Source organism: Citrus clementina, unplaced genomic scaffold, assembly GCF_000493195.1.
Source record: "Citrus clementina cultivar Clemenules unplaced genomic scaffold, Citrus_clementina_v1.0 scaffold_5, whole genome shotgun sequence".
NCBI classification, from domain to species: domain Eukaryota; kingdom Viridiplantae; phylum Streptophyta; class Magnoliopsida; order Sapindales; family Rutaceae; genus Citrus; species Citrus x clementina.
The window spans coordinates 1,738,147-1,754,062 of NW_006262201.1; the positions used below are offsets into that span (position 1 = coordinate 1,738,147).

At 33.8% G+C, this 15,916-nt stretch overlaps 2 protein-coding genes and 1 long non-coding RNA gene across 3 annotated transcripts in view; 1 reads left to right on the forward strand and 2 right to left on the reverse strand.

Annotated features, from left to right (window-relative positions):
* Positions 1-642: 642 nt before the first annotated feature.
* Positions 643-1,998, forward strand: LOC112098539. Its single transcript, XR_002905655.1, has 3 exons — positions 643-714; positions 1,572-1,693; positions 1,978-1,998. It is a non-coding gene; the product is annotated as an uncharacterized LOC112098539 (long non-coding RNA).
* A 2,750-nt stretch (positions 1,999-4,748) lies between these two features.
* On the reverse strand, positions 4,749-9,249 carry LOC112098536 (putative disease resistance RPP13-like protein 1). Its single transcript, XM_024185127.1, has one exon. It carries the CDS (start codon positions 9,230-9,232, stop codon positions 4,775-4,777), a length of 4,458 nt encoding a protein of 1,485 aa, XP_024040895.1. The 5' UTR covers positions 9,233-9,249; the 3' UTR covers positions 4,749-4,774.
* The window catches only part of LOC112098537 (putative disease resistance RPP13-like protein 1), a 69,845-nt gene continuing 58,757 nt past the window's right edge, over positions 4,829-15,916 (reverse strand). The window contains exon 4 of the mRNA XM_024185128.1: positions 4,829-4,851. The gene's annotated coding sequence lies outside the window, so the exon portion shown is untranslated. The remainder of the gene's footprint in view (positions 4,852-15,916) is intronic.

The following is a 15,916-nucleotide window of genomic DNA, read 5'->3' on the forward strand; positions in this document are numbered from 1 at the left end:
GGTGTTGAATTGTGAGCTTAAAAATGAGTTTTAGAAGTTTCTGACATGTCGGTTTGTATCCTTGATTGTGCATGCCCTGTCGGTTTCTGGATGAAACAGGAGAATATGACATCTGTGTATTGTCTTTTACTTCCAGTAAGTGAATCACATGTTCTTCGCGTGATTTGACAAACTTTATATGGATTTAGCAGTTGTTTTGGTCACTTATTGAAGCATGAGTTAAGCACGTGATTCAAGGTTGTTAACTGACTGTTATAAGGCGGGAAAAATCTGGGTTTCTTACAACAAACCCAGATGGCAGCTGGTGAGTGGGAGATGTTTCTAGATTCTTCATGATCTGTATATATAGTCATAGAGGCTATAGTTGAGCCATATGAAAAGCTTGTAACTTCTTAATGTTTGTAGCTTGTTCTTGGTTATTGCTCTGCCCAGGGAAGTGAACTAAAATGATACCAACTTTTATTTATGGACAGGTTAAGAAAATTTTTGAGTTTCTGAAAAATGGCTTCCATGAGATCAGCAGTTCTTTGGATTTATCTTTTGAATATGCCTTGGTTGCTGATGAGAAGATTCCATTCCTAGCTTATCTTGCCAGTGTTCTAAAGGTGCATTCCTTTTTCCCATATGAGCTAGCCACCAGCAGGAAGCAAAAGATTCAGGAATCTGATTGCTGACTTCATGAAAATGTACCACCATATTCCACTAAATGCTGATGTGAGAAAACCTTCACCACTCCTCTGTTTTTTTTTTACTTCTCTGGACAAGTAATTTTTGTATTGTCTGTCCTAGATTCTGTTTTCCTGATGCATTATTTCAATTTCTTTGCATGTGAACTTGGAGCATTCATATTATTTTAGGTGTGAATCTATTGGTCATTTACTTCTTTGTAACAAATAACGTATGAAAAAATCTTGTTATTTTTGGTTCTCCATATATAGAGCTCTATGGACCAATTGCTTGTCTTCTGTTATCCTCATTAGAATTTCTTCAGACTACTTCCAGTTCATGCTATTTGTGATAAGTTGTATTGTTTTTGTGGTCTTTCTTATGTCTGTTGGAAAAATACTGTAATATGAAATTTTATCTAATGGTGCCCTTTATTCCTTTTGCATCCTGTCCCCTCTAGTAGTTAAATGTATTTTTGGATTTGTCAATTTATTTGGTTTGATGAAATCTTGATTCTCATGCTATCTTTCTGTTTATCCAACTTGACCATGGAATGTGTTGTTGCTGTGAGTTACGCTGCACGTCCTTGTTATTCGTCTAGTCTTTTTATGTAAACATACGGTTTTGATGTACTCGTATATATACTGGACCTGAGATATTTGCACCTGACCTACTTATTGATGTACGTGTAAAATGAAGAACTTTTTGAGATCTGGAATGGATCAAGACTTGCAATTTTTATTTGTAGATTTTCCACTCTCCAGTCCAATTATAAAAGACAGTTTGTGAATGCTGCATGAATAAGCTAGCCAAACTTAAAGATGCTTAATTGCCTCTTTCTCTTCTTTTGTATACGAGTAAAACAATCCACATTCCTAACTTTTCTTCTCCACTTGTTTCTCAAGAATGTTGTCTTTCCTTCAAGAGCTGTGTGGCAATTGTGAATGCTCTTCGATTGTTTTCACCTCGCCTCGAACATCTAACCAGACACTTACCGAAGCAATGGTTAACAAGTTTAGCAATCAAGGTATGATCTATTTCTGATTTATTTTTGTGTTATTTTTGACATAGTTGAAGATGTCATTTTTTGGCAGATTTTCTTTGCTATTCTTGGAACAAGTAATAGTGCTTATTGCCTTGTTTGCACACATACTAGTCTAGACACACCACAGAAGTTTTTGGATGATGAAATATCAGATATGAACTCAGCACATTGTGTTGAATGAGGCATATCAGAAGTTTCCCCAAGTGACGGTAAAAACTGGTAATTGCAGGAGATGATATATTTAATGAAAATTACTGGGCAGTCAGACTTTTGTGTTGACATTGAAGGGGGAGATGGACAAAGGTCGAAGTAATACAATGAGTGCTGAGTTGGAACATGTTAATGCTCATTTGGAAAATGGGTGAGGGTCACAGTGCCAAAGCTTGCAGCCTAAGGTTATCAACATTGATGAAGAGGCAAGTAATTCTTCCGGTGAAGATATTAATGCCACGAAAGCTCAAATGTAATTTGATTAAAGGAAGAAGTGCTTGCTTTGCTTTATGTGCTATTCGTTTATGATATTTTCCTGGTTTTGTTGTGAGATGTTTATCTTTGGATGTTCTGTTTATTGTACTTTGATGGGTTTTTGAAGATGGCTTGTATGTATTAACAACAATAAAGTGGTTTTTATAAATCCTAGTCCTACAGCACTAAAAGAAATTAATACGCTTGGTTTATTGTTAATAAAAATATATATTAAAAAAAAAAGTCTTTTTCTTTGGCATATTTTATGCATTACAAAAAAAAAAATATTATCACACTCTAATTCATAAGGATATTCCTCGTGTCATATTAATGTATTAATATGAAGATTTTTTAGAATTATAATAGTTTTTAGAAGGGAGATTGCCAATTTCCCCCCTACAGTAATCAACATATACCATTTTCCCTCCTACTATTTTTATAATGGCCAAAAACCCCCTTGATAACATAAGTTTACAATATTACCCTTATTTTCAACTATTCTTTTATTTATATTTATTATAAATTAAATAAATGACATGAATAGAAACTAAATAAAAAATTAAGCATTAAAAACAAGAAATATATGTTTTGATATGAGAAAAATTAATAATAAAATTTTTTTCTTGTACTTATTTATTTTGTGAAAATTTTCTTATAATAAATATATAAGAAAGTTATTATAAAATGATAAAAAATTATTATAAGAAAATTTGAATGACAAATAAAAATTTATTATAAGATAAATAATAAAATATTTTGCCTATACTTCTTACATGTAATTTTAAAATATTACAAAATGTTTATTATAAAAAAATGTTCACAAAATAAATAATTACAAAAAAAAATTATTATTAATTTTTTTGCTCATATCAAAACATATATTTCTTATTTTTAATACTTAATTTTTTTATTTAGTTTCTTTCATGTAATTTATTTAATTGATAATAAATGTAAACAGTTTTTTATTTAGTTTTTAGAATTATAACAGTTTTGATGAATCCGAATATTCAATAACTTATAAATTGTATTTATTTAAATTAATAGCGATGACACAAAAATAATTAATTCAAGAACTCGCCTATAGAGCATTAATTTTGTATTGCAATCTAGCCCTTATGTGTTTAATTAGCAATAGGAAACTACTTTATTGTTCAACGCCATTTAAAGAACATAATAACGTTGTTGCTGATGAGGCAGCCTGTAATTCTTCTAGTGCAGATATTGAGGCCACTAAAGTTGAAATGTAATGAGAGAAATATAATGTGTTTGCTTAGTTTGCTTTTCCTTTTTCATATTTGTTTTTTATATTTAATTGGCTTTGTCGCGGGGTACTATTTTCTCTTTTTATTTTTTGTTTTCTCATATCATGTAATAAAGTGCTTTTAGTAAATCATGGTCGGTTTACTATTAATTCAATCAAATTTAATTTACTTTGGCTGTAATAAAGTGCATCATTGTTATTATAAGCAGACGCTGTATAACAATAGAAAGAGCACCCAACATCTCAAGATCTTCCAGCAAATTAATGAGATTACTCCTGTACACGATCAAAATCATTTCAATTTCATCGTATGTATATGTCAATATGTGTGTGTATATAGACACACGCTCGCATACACAAAATGAAAATAATTTTGAAATATTAAACATTTAAAATAGTCAAGCATATTAACAATTTACAATTTAAATTATACATAGACGAAATAATGGTAACAACAATAAAGTGCGTTTTATAAAAGAATTAATGAGCTTGGTTTTTATTAACAAAAATTAAAAAAAAAATTCTCCGGAGCTTATTATGAATTTTAAGGAGGAAAAAAAAAGAGTCGTACTCCGATTCATAAAGATATTCCTTCTTTCTTCTTTCATATTTGATGTGTTAAATATGAAGATTCATTCCAATTATAACAGTTTTTGATGAATCTAAATATCAGTAACTGATAAATTATATTTATAAATATTATTAGCAATGGCACAGAAACTATTAAGTTAAATTAAACAATTTTGTAATACAGTCCAGTCCTCGTGTGTTAATATTGTTACTCATGAGGCAGCTAGTTATCCCTTCGGTGTAAATAATTAACGTTCATATGCACAATATTTAAAATAATCACCAAACAACAATTCACAAGTAAGATTACACAGACGAAATAATGCTAATCTAGCAAATTCAATCATAATAATTTGATTTTCATTTATATTAATTATTTCCAATCATGCTATTTTTTAAAGAAGAACACTCCAATGTTTATATATCCAACTGGTAAAATTTCAAAACAATTTTTGCCAAAGTCAAATGAAGAGAAATATTATATATATGTAAACATAAATGAAGTTTCAACAGCTGAGAATGAGATAGGCAAAAGAAATTAATTCATTAATTAATTAATAGAGTCCTCCTCTGCTAAATAATGCGAGCCCATTTGTTCGACTTACTATTTTTATTTTTGTTTCAAAAACCCATTAATCACCGACACCGAACCATATTAATTAAAAATAGTTTTCAACTAATATTTGAAAATTACATACACAAACATTTAAAAAAAATACTAATAATAAAATATTTCAGTCGTCCACTGTTCAATCATCGAAAATCCATTAGTCATCTATTTGAACATAAGGTACATGGGTTAACAAGTCCCAATATTGTCCTCCATCCTCTCTGCACTTCTCTTCTATCAACGGACAGCTCCAGATCTCTAATTGCAAAAGTGAGGAAGGCAGGCCCTTCTCCGGAAAGTATTTGAGCTTGGGACACCAACGAAGATCCAATTCAGTGAGGTTTTGAAGATCAACAATTGAAGAAGATAGGCGTTCAAGATTTGGAAATTTGGAAATCACCAGAGATGTTAGAGAGGCAGGAAGAGGAAGCGCGGTCCCTAATCTTTTGTCCTCTAGTGGAAATGACACCATGGCGTCATCACATCCTTCGATTGTGAGTTTTCGCAGAGAGGAGAATCTGTGAAATCCCCGGCCCCGCTCAATCATTGACTTCCAAATCTCCATATTACCCCGAATATGAAGTGAATGAAGGTTGGTGGGAAGGCCATCTTCTTCAAGGCTTGGAAGCTCACCTCCTCTTCCTATTGTTAATTCTTGAAGAGAGCTCAGATTGTGCAATCCCTTGGGTAAGGCCTCTAGTCTCTTACAATCAAGTATCGTCAGCCTCGTGAGTTTCGCACAAGGCAATCCCCCTTCGGGAAAGGACACCAGATTTCCACAATTCCATATCTTAATCCCTTGAAGCTGACGGAGATTATGTAAACCACTCGGTAAAATTTTGAGATTTTCACAATAAGAAATGTTGATTTCTTCAAGAGATGTGTTGTTGTCCAACCTTTCTGCTATTGACTCCAGCTTTGAACAAAACCAAACCGAAAGGGACTTAAGAGACGGAGGTAGATTGCCAACTTCAAGGGACTCAAGCGTGGCAGGTAACTCGTTTTTTGAAAATATACATGTCAGAGAGTGACAACAGTAAATTGTTAAGTCCTCAAGAAGAGATGAGGCATACCTTCTGCTGCTGCTGCTGCTGCTGCTGCTGCTGCTGCTGCTGTTGCTATTGCTACACCGGATGTCCTCTTCCACTGTCAAAGTCCTCATATTATCGCAATTGTGAATCACCAACTGCTTAAGGCTCAGTGGTAGCTGGGCTTCAGCAATATATGTCAACGAACAACAATGCTTAATACTCAAGATCTCGAGAGATGAATTGGTGTCGCACATCCATGCCTCTGGTAATGATTTCAGTGCATCACAACTGCTAATCCTAATTTTCCTCAACTTGGAAGGCAGAGCAACCTCAGGAAAGGAAACAAGGGAACTGCACTTGTAGATTTCTATATCTCTCAAGGAATTGAGGCCGAGCGATGATTGTGGCAGCTTGACAAGGCCTTCGCAAGATCTCAGTCCTAGATATTCGAGTCTGCATGACAACTCACAGAGCTGCTGTTGTTGGTCTTTCTCTTCCTCCGCCACCAAGGATTGAAGTTTGGGACAGCTGTCAATCGTCAGTCTTTTGAGAGAGCAAATGTCTTGCAGTAATCCGTTATGACTCTTCCATATATATGTTTCATTTTTAATATTTTTTATTTCCAATTCTTCCAGTTTTGGTATTCGCGGCTTCAATGGCCCTGCGAGGAACACTTGATTTGATGTATCTCTACAAACCACTGAATTCTGTGAGCCGAGATGATCAGTTGCACTTCTCCACACAACCTTTTTACATCCATCAATCTCTAATTTGCAAAGAGCTGGAAGACTCGTAATTGAAACTAACAATTCTTTGCATTCTTGAATAACAAGCATCTGCAATGCAGGAAGGTGCTCTGGAAATGTTCCTTGCAGTTTAGAACATCTTAAAATGTCAAGCTCTCTCAATTTAGGAAACCGTTCAACTCCCTCACTGGATCCATGAGGAATCCAGTCTTCCCATTCTTGCATGACTTCAAAACGAAGAGTCTCCAAGCATGGAAATGGAATTGGAGAGTCATCCCCATAGAACTCTGAACCCAATCTCTTTACTCTACTCATTCCACGCACTGTAAGATGCTTTAGAGAGGGCAGTTGCCCGACAGACGGCGGGACAGTACACATGCCGCAATCTTCAAATTTAAGTGTTACTAAATTTGAGAATGAGGAATCTCCTAACCATGTTGGAAATTTTGTACCTCCATAGCCACAGATACCAAATTGTTCCAGATTTTTATGGGGTTTGAGCATGTCAAGCACACCCATTTCAGTTTCTGCCTCCCTTGAAGATGAACCATCGGTACTGCATGTCCATCGAAGCAATAATTCTCTAAGATTCTCCTTTACATCCAATTGAGTCTCCTTCGCATTACCAACGTCTTTTACATTCTCCAATTTTGAAATTTCAAGTGTCCCACGAAGATGCATCAACAACTTCAGCTCTGGTAACCTCAAACCGCTGTCTTTTCCCACAACAAAATTAGACAGTGTCTGAAGACAAGTCAACTTACCAATTCCTACTGGCATTTCCTCCAATGAATATGTATTTGAATTATTGAGATGATGCAATTTGGTGAGGTTTCCCATGTCTGCACACAACTTCTCCAGCCGATCACAATCTTCCAACAGAAGGGTGTGCAAATTGTAAAGCTTGTTGACTGATTCAGGCAGAGTTTTAATCTCAGTTCCAGACAGGTTAAGGTGCCTTAAATACCTCAAATCACCAACTGAATCCGGCAGCTCGGAGATGCGATATCCACGCAGAGAGAAGACCCTCAATCGTTGGAGTTTGAACAACTTAGGAAGAATGCTAAGAGCCAAGTATCCATGCAACCTATTCGACAACATTACTGGTAAAAAAGTTCGCAAATGTTGGATATCATACAATTTCTCAAACCTTTGAACTCCATCATAATCTCCACGAATGTATGATAGATGACGAAGATTTCTAGAAAAACATTGTTGCTTGTTAACCTCCGAGGTATACTCTAGTGTGAAGTATGTCTCCCCTGCAGCCCAACGGGCAAGGTCGTTGATAAGATCGTGCATAACAAATCGTGATGCATCGGTGGCCGATTGCTGGAAAAAAGATCTTGAACATAGCTCCTTAAAGAAATCACGACCTAAATCTTCACTAGGATTCTCACCTTCTTTGTGATCCAAAAAACCGGAGGCACACCATAATAAAATTATCTCCTCCTCTTCAAATTCATAATCCTTTGGTAATAATGAGCAGTATGCAAAGCATTGTTTCAAAGCTGGAGAAAGATAATAATAGCTCACCGCAAGGGCTGGTATAATGCGGCATCTCTCTTCTGGTAATTCCCATATCTTGGTACTGAGCACACGTTCCCACTCACGTCTGTCATGCTCTCCACGTAAAAGTCCTCCAAGTGTTTGTACTGCCAAGGGCAAGCCATCGCATTTGGTCACTATCTTCTTGCCGATTTCCTCCAGTGACATATGTGAACTGAAATCTCGCGTCCCCAAAGAATGTTGAGCGAATATAGCTAGACAATCATTATCTGACAACGTTTTTAATTGATAAGCTGGAAGAGTCCCCATGATTTTTGCAACCTCATGATTGCGAGTAGTGACAATAATCTTACTTCCCTGTGCACTTGCTCCAAGCGGACGGCTGAAGTCAACCCAATCATCGTAATTCCGGTTCCACACATCATCTAAAACAAGCAAAAATTTCTTTCTAGATAGTTGCTTATTCAGTTCCTCTTGAAGCTTATTCAAGTTGAGATAATCCACATTCTGGTGAGTCACGATGGATGTCAAGATTGTTTTTGTTAGACTGATAACATCGAAATCATCTGAGACACAAGCCCATGCCTTGAGATCGAAATGATTCTGCACTCGATCATCATTATAGGCAAGCCGAGCAAGAGTAGTTTTGCCCAGCCCACCAAAACCTACAATAGGTATAACAGAGAATCCACCATCATTTCTCAAATCATCCCTCAGCAACAATTCAACAATTTCCTTCTTTTCTGTTTCCCTGCCAAAGACTTTTGCTTCAGCCACTACAGAGGTTGTCTCTAGCCTTTGACTGGCTTTTTTGGACCCTCCAGCTGAACCTTCTTTCAAATCTAGCGAGTCTTTCTGCGTCACAATTTCTTGAAATCTGCCGTTGATCTCTTTGATTTTGGACATCAAGCCATAATCGAACTGAATCGATTGTGGAGTACAAGTGGTGCAGCAAGTAAGAATGAGCTTCCGAAACTTACTTGTTCTTGTACGACTGCTACTGGGTTGATCCTGAGCCGCAGCTGGATCTCCATTTCCAAGCAGCAACTTCCTCCTGAAAGCCTCAGTTTGAAACTCATCCAACAAGTCTTCAACATCATAAGCCAAGTTCTGAAGCTTGCCAAGCCACTTCTTCACAAACTGATTAGTCGTCTTCTTCTCCTCAGCATCATCAAGCACCGCCTTGATCATCTCCAACATATTCGCCCACTTCATCAGATCGGCCTTGATTTGCTCTTGGCGTGCAAAAAACAGAATCCCCTCTGAAGCTAACTTATTGACCAGCAAATCAACGGACGCCGTAAGGATTGCCTCTCCGATGATTGACATTTTTTTTCTTTTTTTCCTTTTTCTTTTTTGTTTTGCAAAGAAAGAAACAGAATTTTGAGTTTTGAAAAGCAAAATGAGAAAATTGAACAGTAAGTGTGTAGGGTCAAGCAAAATACGCGTACCAAGTCTTCCGCTTGTTGTTTAAAAATAAAAATAGAGCCCACCACCCATTAATAATTTAGCAATTCACCAATCACCAGTCACCACCACTCGTTACCAGATTCAATAAATATAAAATCGCACGTCGATATTTGTGGGGTCAAGCAACATTAATCCAGTGTCCGGGTAAATGCTGAATAAAGAGGAAAACGGAATGTATCTACTACGAACCTTCGCTTTACAAGTCTTCAAAGTCATAAACTATCAAAACGTTTCTCTTTCTGTCTTCAAAGTCCTACAATTTTTTTATAATCACACAATGATAATTTCAATTATCATGTTATATTAATATCGTGTTAAAATAAATTATAATAAAATTTTAGCCGAATATAATAAATTCGACTTATTTACTAAATATATATATTTAATAAAATAATAACACAATTAATATGTTATCAATCAAATAAAAACTCTAATGTGAAAACAAAAACTGTCCCACACCAATAATTTGGCAAGCTTCAGTGCTTCACTTTATTACACTAAAGTGAAAACAAAATCGGCCCCCACCACCATCAATAATTAAGCAAGCTTCAAATGCTTGTGTTTGTCTGCTTGACGAACTGCGCATGGGTGGACCAAGCATCATTGAGCAATTCGAAAAAAATTTAAAAAAAAATCAGTGTCCAGCAAAGAAAATCCATCTTTATGTGTTGCTTCCTACTTAGTACATCTACTGATATGTACATCTATGTAACATTTAGAAAATGGAAGTAGAAATTGGAACTCACTTTATGGCTCGTATGCAACACACGTATTAACATTTAATTAGAGTTCACACACACACACACACACGTGTGTGTGTGTGTGTCTAGTTTTAATTGAGAGATAAATTAAACATGAATACTTAGATGTTTCTAAATAATTGAATAACGATATTATTGGTATTTATAAATTTCTAAGACGCGATAATTATGTGGGGGACATATATATATGGTTATAGAAAATGGCGGTAAAAATGGTACAAATCTAATATAATAAAAATGTATAAACTATAGTAAATTAATGTTTACTTCAAAGTACGTTATAAATATCGCTTTCCTTAATACGTTATTTGCTCCCATCGATTGAGTTATGCATATGGATTAAACAAAAATGCATCTAAGATACAATAAAGCGTTGATTTGTTTGTTTACGTTGTACATCAATGAAAGCAAACATGAATATTCTTGAATGTTATAAGCCTAACAAGAATTAATATATTATTCTTACAAAAAAATAATATGTTAGATATTTGATGCATAAAAAATAAATGTTAATCGATGAAATTCTTTTGAAGAAAGAGGACTACAAAAAAAATGGTGTAGGATCATTTTATTCATGTATAATTGACATTTATTTTTTTTGAATGTAGGGGTATTTTGGTAATTTTATGGACACAAGCATTATATGTTGTGGATAGATGTTCGTTTTGAACTACATTGCGTGTGGTTAGTCGTATTTCACATTTATGAAAAGTAATATGTTGTTTCCTTGATTAGGAGAAACTGCGAATGAGAACCAAGCTGTTGATATGAACAATAATCGAGTTTAAGTATTGTCACTATAAGTGAAATATGCAAACCCATTTTCATATTTTATTATGATTTTAGAGTGTAGTAAACCATATTTGCAAAATAAGATCTTAATGCTCTAATTTAATGATTTCTAGAATAAATTTGATTTACGTATTGGTACATTATTAAAAATTTTATGATTATTGGTTTTCCCTATCGATTGTGAGTAATGCATAATAGTACTTTGAAGAAAAGAAAAGTAAACTTAATGTTAATGGAAAGAAAAGAAGACTTAATGTACGATTAAAAATGTGTTATTTATGTGTATAAAAATTTGTTATTAAAAATCATGAGACAATACCCTCTCCATCTAGTTACAATGATACAGATAAGATGAGAGCCCTTTGGGGCCCCTCTGAACACATAGAGAGGTTAATAGGTTGTGTTTTTTAGCGCTTTTGCCCTTTGGAGGCTTATGCATGCTGTATGATAATAAAAAAGATTCAAGATACAGATAAGATAGAGGCCTTTGGGTCTGTCTAAGTGAACATAGAAGCTTTGGATCGTGTGCTTGGGTGCTTTTGTCCTTTAAGGACTATTTTATGCATGTTGTATGATGAGATATAATGATATATATGAGATAGCACTTCATTGATCTATCCTTTGTAGCTCCAGGCATGACAATGCCCGAATAGTATGTCATTGCACTGCCCATATGAGGTCCAGGTATGACAAGATCATTTACTTGTTTAGTGACAGTTTAAGAATAAAGTATTCTATGTTATCTTTTGATATGATTTTCATGTGTATTACGTACAGTATAATGTATTCTTCAATGACAATTGTTTGATTTAAAGTTTGAATAATTTAACTATGTTCTTACTTATAGATTAGTAAAGTTGGCATGTCGAAAAGATATGATCATCTTTAAAGTAAGTTACTTTCAAAAGATGTTATCCACTCATTGAGCTTACTAATTTTTATATTCACCTTATTTTATTATATTTTTCCCCCCTATAGAAGGATGCATGTATACCAATCGACTAACCGACTGTAGTTATTTTGAATTTTTGGTCACGTGATGGCGCTAGGAGAAATAGATGGTATTATGCATTTTGATCATCTCATTTTGGAATGTATAATTGTATTATGATTTGATGATTATGGATGTTTAATATATATTGAAATCAGTTATATTATAATCTTTTCATATTGGAGATGTTTGGGTGTTATTTGGTATTTTAGTTGAGAAGGTTGATTGATGGAACTGATTATATATTGAAGTATGTTAGGAGTGCTTGTATAAATTTTCAATTTTAGGATTGTTATATTTATAAGGGAAATAACTGCCGAATTTTTGGTAGAATCGTTACTAATTAAATTATTATCAGTCAAGTTAGACGATATCAGATAGACCCGCATGGAGTTTGAGGCGAGTTGTTTCAAATCAAGCCCTTTATAAAGCTCACTCACCCCTTGTTAGCTCTCACTCGTTAAAAGCATCTATCTATCAATATATCAATCAATGCTTACATTTTCTTTCCTCTTATACATCAAAATGAAGTTCATCTTGGCAACCTTGCTGTGGCATTATTATTGTCAATAGTATAGAACGTTTACAATTATCATCTTCTGGTTGACCAAACATGTAGCGACGTTCCGTTTGGAGCCAATTGTGTGGCCTCAGTCAGCGCGAAACTCTCTTTAAAACCCGATGTTGAAATTAAACCAAAATGAAATCCTCGGCGCAGCAATAACTGTACTGAAGGAACGCGTTATTCAAGCTAGGGAAGACTATTCTAAAGCGCATGAAATTAGTAAAGACAACTATGAACAGAGCGTGCTCATGGCTTCCATTGAAGAATACAATAAAGTCGTAGAAGCTTGTGACAAAGCAATTGGACCACCTAAGGTTGGCGATTTTGACGTCGCAAAAACGGCAGTTGACGAAGCCGACCTGAGCGTTTCTCGCGCTGACGGATACAACACTGAGAACCCGAACCTGAAACATGTCAATTTGAACTTGAAAATTGCTTCTAAAAATACAGTGGCCATAGCCATCAAGGCTCTTAGTAATCCTGGTGCTCAAAGCGAAAATTAAAATAAGGAGAGTACAATTACTTAATTTAATTGATCATGATTTCATATTTCTTTCATCATCGATCTTTGTCTTTTTTATCTTTTTTGATATGCAAACCAATGATATTCTGTTTGATGATATTGTCGGAGAGAATAATAATAATAATAATGTGTGCTCTTTGAAGTAGCTTTCTGCTTATGTTGTAATGAATAATTTTTTAATTGGTTGATTGAATTATTTGATGCTTTTATTTATTTAATTACGTGATGATCACGCATGACTAATTAAGTGGATTCATAGAACTGAAAAAATGAAATAATGATGGAAACAAAATAATAAATCAAAACGATTAATTGATTGTCTTCATGTGTGTTAATCAACAAATGCAAAGATTAATTGTCAATTAATCAATACATATATATTTATTGACTTAATTTTCGTCAATCAATTAAATTTTCTAATCACACTTTCTCTCACAAGGTAATAGATTGTAGTATTCATACCAAATTAAAAATTGTCCATGTTACCGATGAAAATCATGATAACATTATTAGGGAGTCTTTTTTTTTTTCTCCCCCTTTTTCTGTTTTGTCCTTTTTCTGTTTTACCGATGAAAATCATGATAACAAGGGACCAAGCATGACCTATATGTATATCTACATCAACAAGCAAGGAAACAAGGGATTGAATTTGATGTGTCACAGCACAATAAGTTAAATCTTAAATTTGGACAGACAAGCAAATATAGAAGCATCTAATCCACCAAAGGATAGACATGGGACTTGACATGAAAATAAATACAGACACAAACATAAACATTTACTCCTCCAATGATTGTTTCAATATCTTTATCCTTGATATTTGCTCACTTTTATAAAATATAAATCTGCTGGTAAATTTTTTGTACCTTAAACAGTTTTCTGACTTATGAGAAAAAAAACTATTTTAAAAAAAATATTGCAAAGAAAAATTAAAAAAAAACTGCTAAAGAGACAAAATAATGTCAGAATGTTGACAAAAATAATGTTAAAATTAACTCGTTTTAATGTGTTGACAATTGAGTGATTACAATGAGCCCGACTCAAATATTACATGACTATATTCAACTAGATCACATATAAATTTTGATTACCTTCACTACTATAAGATGTTATTTGATTAATACAAATTAATTCAAATCTGATATGTTAAGTGATAAGTGCATATTTTTCATATATTTTGCTATTAATTTCTCTATCTTTTTCTTGTTTTGGTCTTAAATATTCTAGTTATTTTAGTTAATTTTTAATTTAGTAACTTATATTTTATTGTGTTAATTTTTATCTTAGTTTTATTTATTTTGTTATTTTAGGTATATTTTGGAATTAAAGAGAAATTAAATCAGAGCATTTAAGAAGAGATCTGCTTGAAGGAATTAGAAAAGGAAAATAATTAGTGATTTTTGGAAACCAAAAAAACCGAAGCCAACAAAATTAATTCATGCATATTCAGAAGATTATGACCATCACGTGGAGATTAAAGAGGGAATTGAATTTAATTCAATTTGGCGGCTTCATTTAATTGGAATCAAGAATCTTAAAGGGTAATAACATGTGCAAGCATTAAAGTGGCTTTGGCTTGCTCATTGGTTAATATGGGAAGCAAATTGAACAAAGAAGAAAAAAGAAATGGCCATATTTCATGCACGTGAATTGCCTAAACAAGTGGTGGACAAAGCATTGGAAATAAAGAATTGAAATGGCATGTGCATGGCAATTAAAGGAAACAAATTAATTGCTTTAAAATACGGCCAATCTTGGGCAGTATAAAAGCCAACTTTTGGCTTTTGATTTTGAGGAACTAGCAGCCGGAAGAAGAAAAAGGGAAGCCAAGCCATCACTTGAAAGCAAAATTGGAAAACAAAGATTGCAAACCAAAAGTGGCCACGTGAAAGGAAAGAGAATAAAGTCTTTTGGCTTTAGGAAATCATTATTGGCTTATTAATTGAAGCATGAGGTGGCGGTTTTGAGCTTGGAATTTAATTCTCTCCAGGCAAGGATTTAAACAAAGCCAAAGCATTATAAATAGGAAGAATTCGGGCAGCCAAGAGGAGAGGAGAGCAAGGCAGCAAAAAGGAGTGCAGACGCAATTCGAGGAAGAGAATTTGACATTGCAGCCGCGAGAAGAAAAAAATCAGCAGCCGGAATTCAATTGAAGAAAAAGACAGCCGCTTGAATTAATCTCCATGACTGGTTTTATCAATTTTTCTATTCCCAATTTAATTATGTTAGGCTAAATTTTTATTTGGTTGAGGGTGAATTCAAAACCCTAAACATGCTATGCAATTAAATTTAAATTCTATCATTCAATTTATTTAATTGAGATTGTTTATGTTCTTCTATAATTAATGTTCATGGTTTATTCTTGTTTTGTTTGAGTGGCCAATTAGATAGGACTTGAATAAATTTTATTGCTAGATTAAAATTCTTGATCCGTAATTGTCTTGATATTTTAATCATTAGTAGCAGGTTGGAATCAGTGATTTCAATTGAAGAACATAACCTAGGTTAAATAATCCGAGCTTGTGTGTTTATTGCCTAGATCAACCTAATATCTTTCTTTGTTTAATGCTTCCATTATCTTAAATTTAAAGAGCTTGTTTTAAATTATTTAATGGTTAGAGATTAGGTGAAGAGCTTATTTTGCCTAACGACACACTAAGGAAAGATTGAGACTAACAGGGCTTATTGTTGTCTACGGTTGATAGTTTCAATATAAATTGATGATAGAATTAATATATTATGTGCATGTTTGGTGGTGGCGAATGATCCTTTAACCAAAGTTTTCATCATTATTATTTCTTTCTCCTTTAATTAGAGTTTTTATTAAATTCTTGTTCGTAATTTTAATTTCTTTATTTCTTACTATTTAGTTAAAAATTCATAAATCCCCCTTTTATTTTTAATTGGCATT

What these genes read in the sequence shown, in the direction of transcription:
- LOC112098536 (XM_024185127.1), bottom strand. Translation starts at nt 9,232, where the DNA reads ATGTCAATCATCGGAGAGGCAATCCTTACGGCGTCCGTTGATTTGCTG.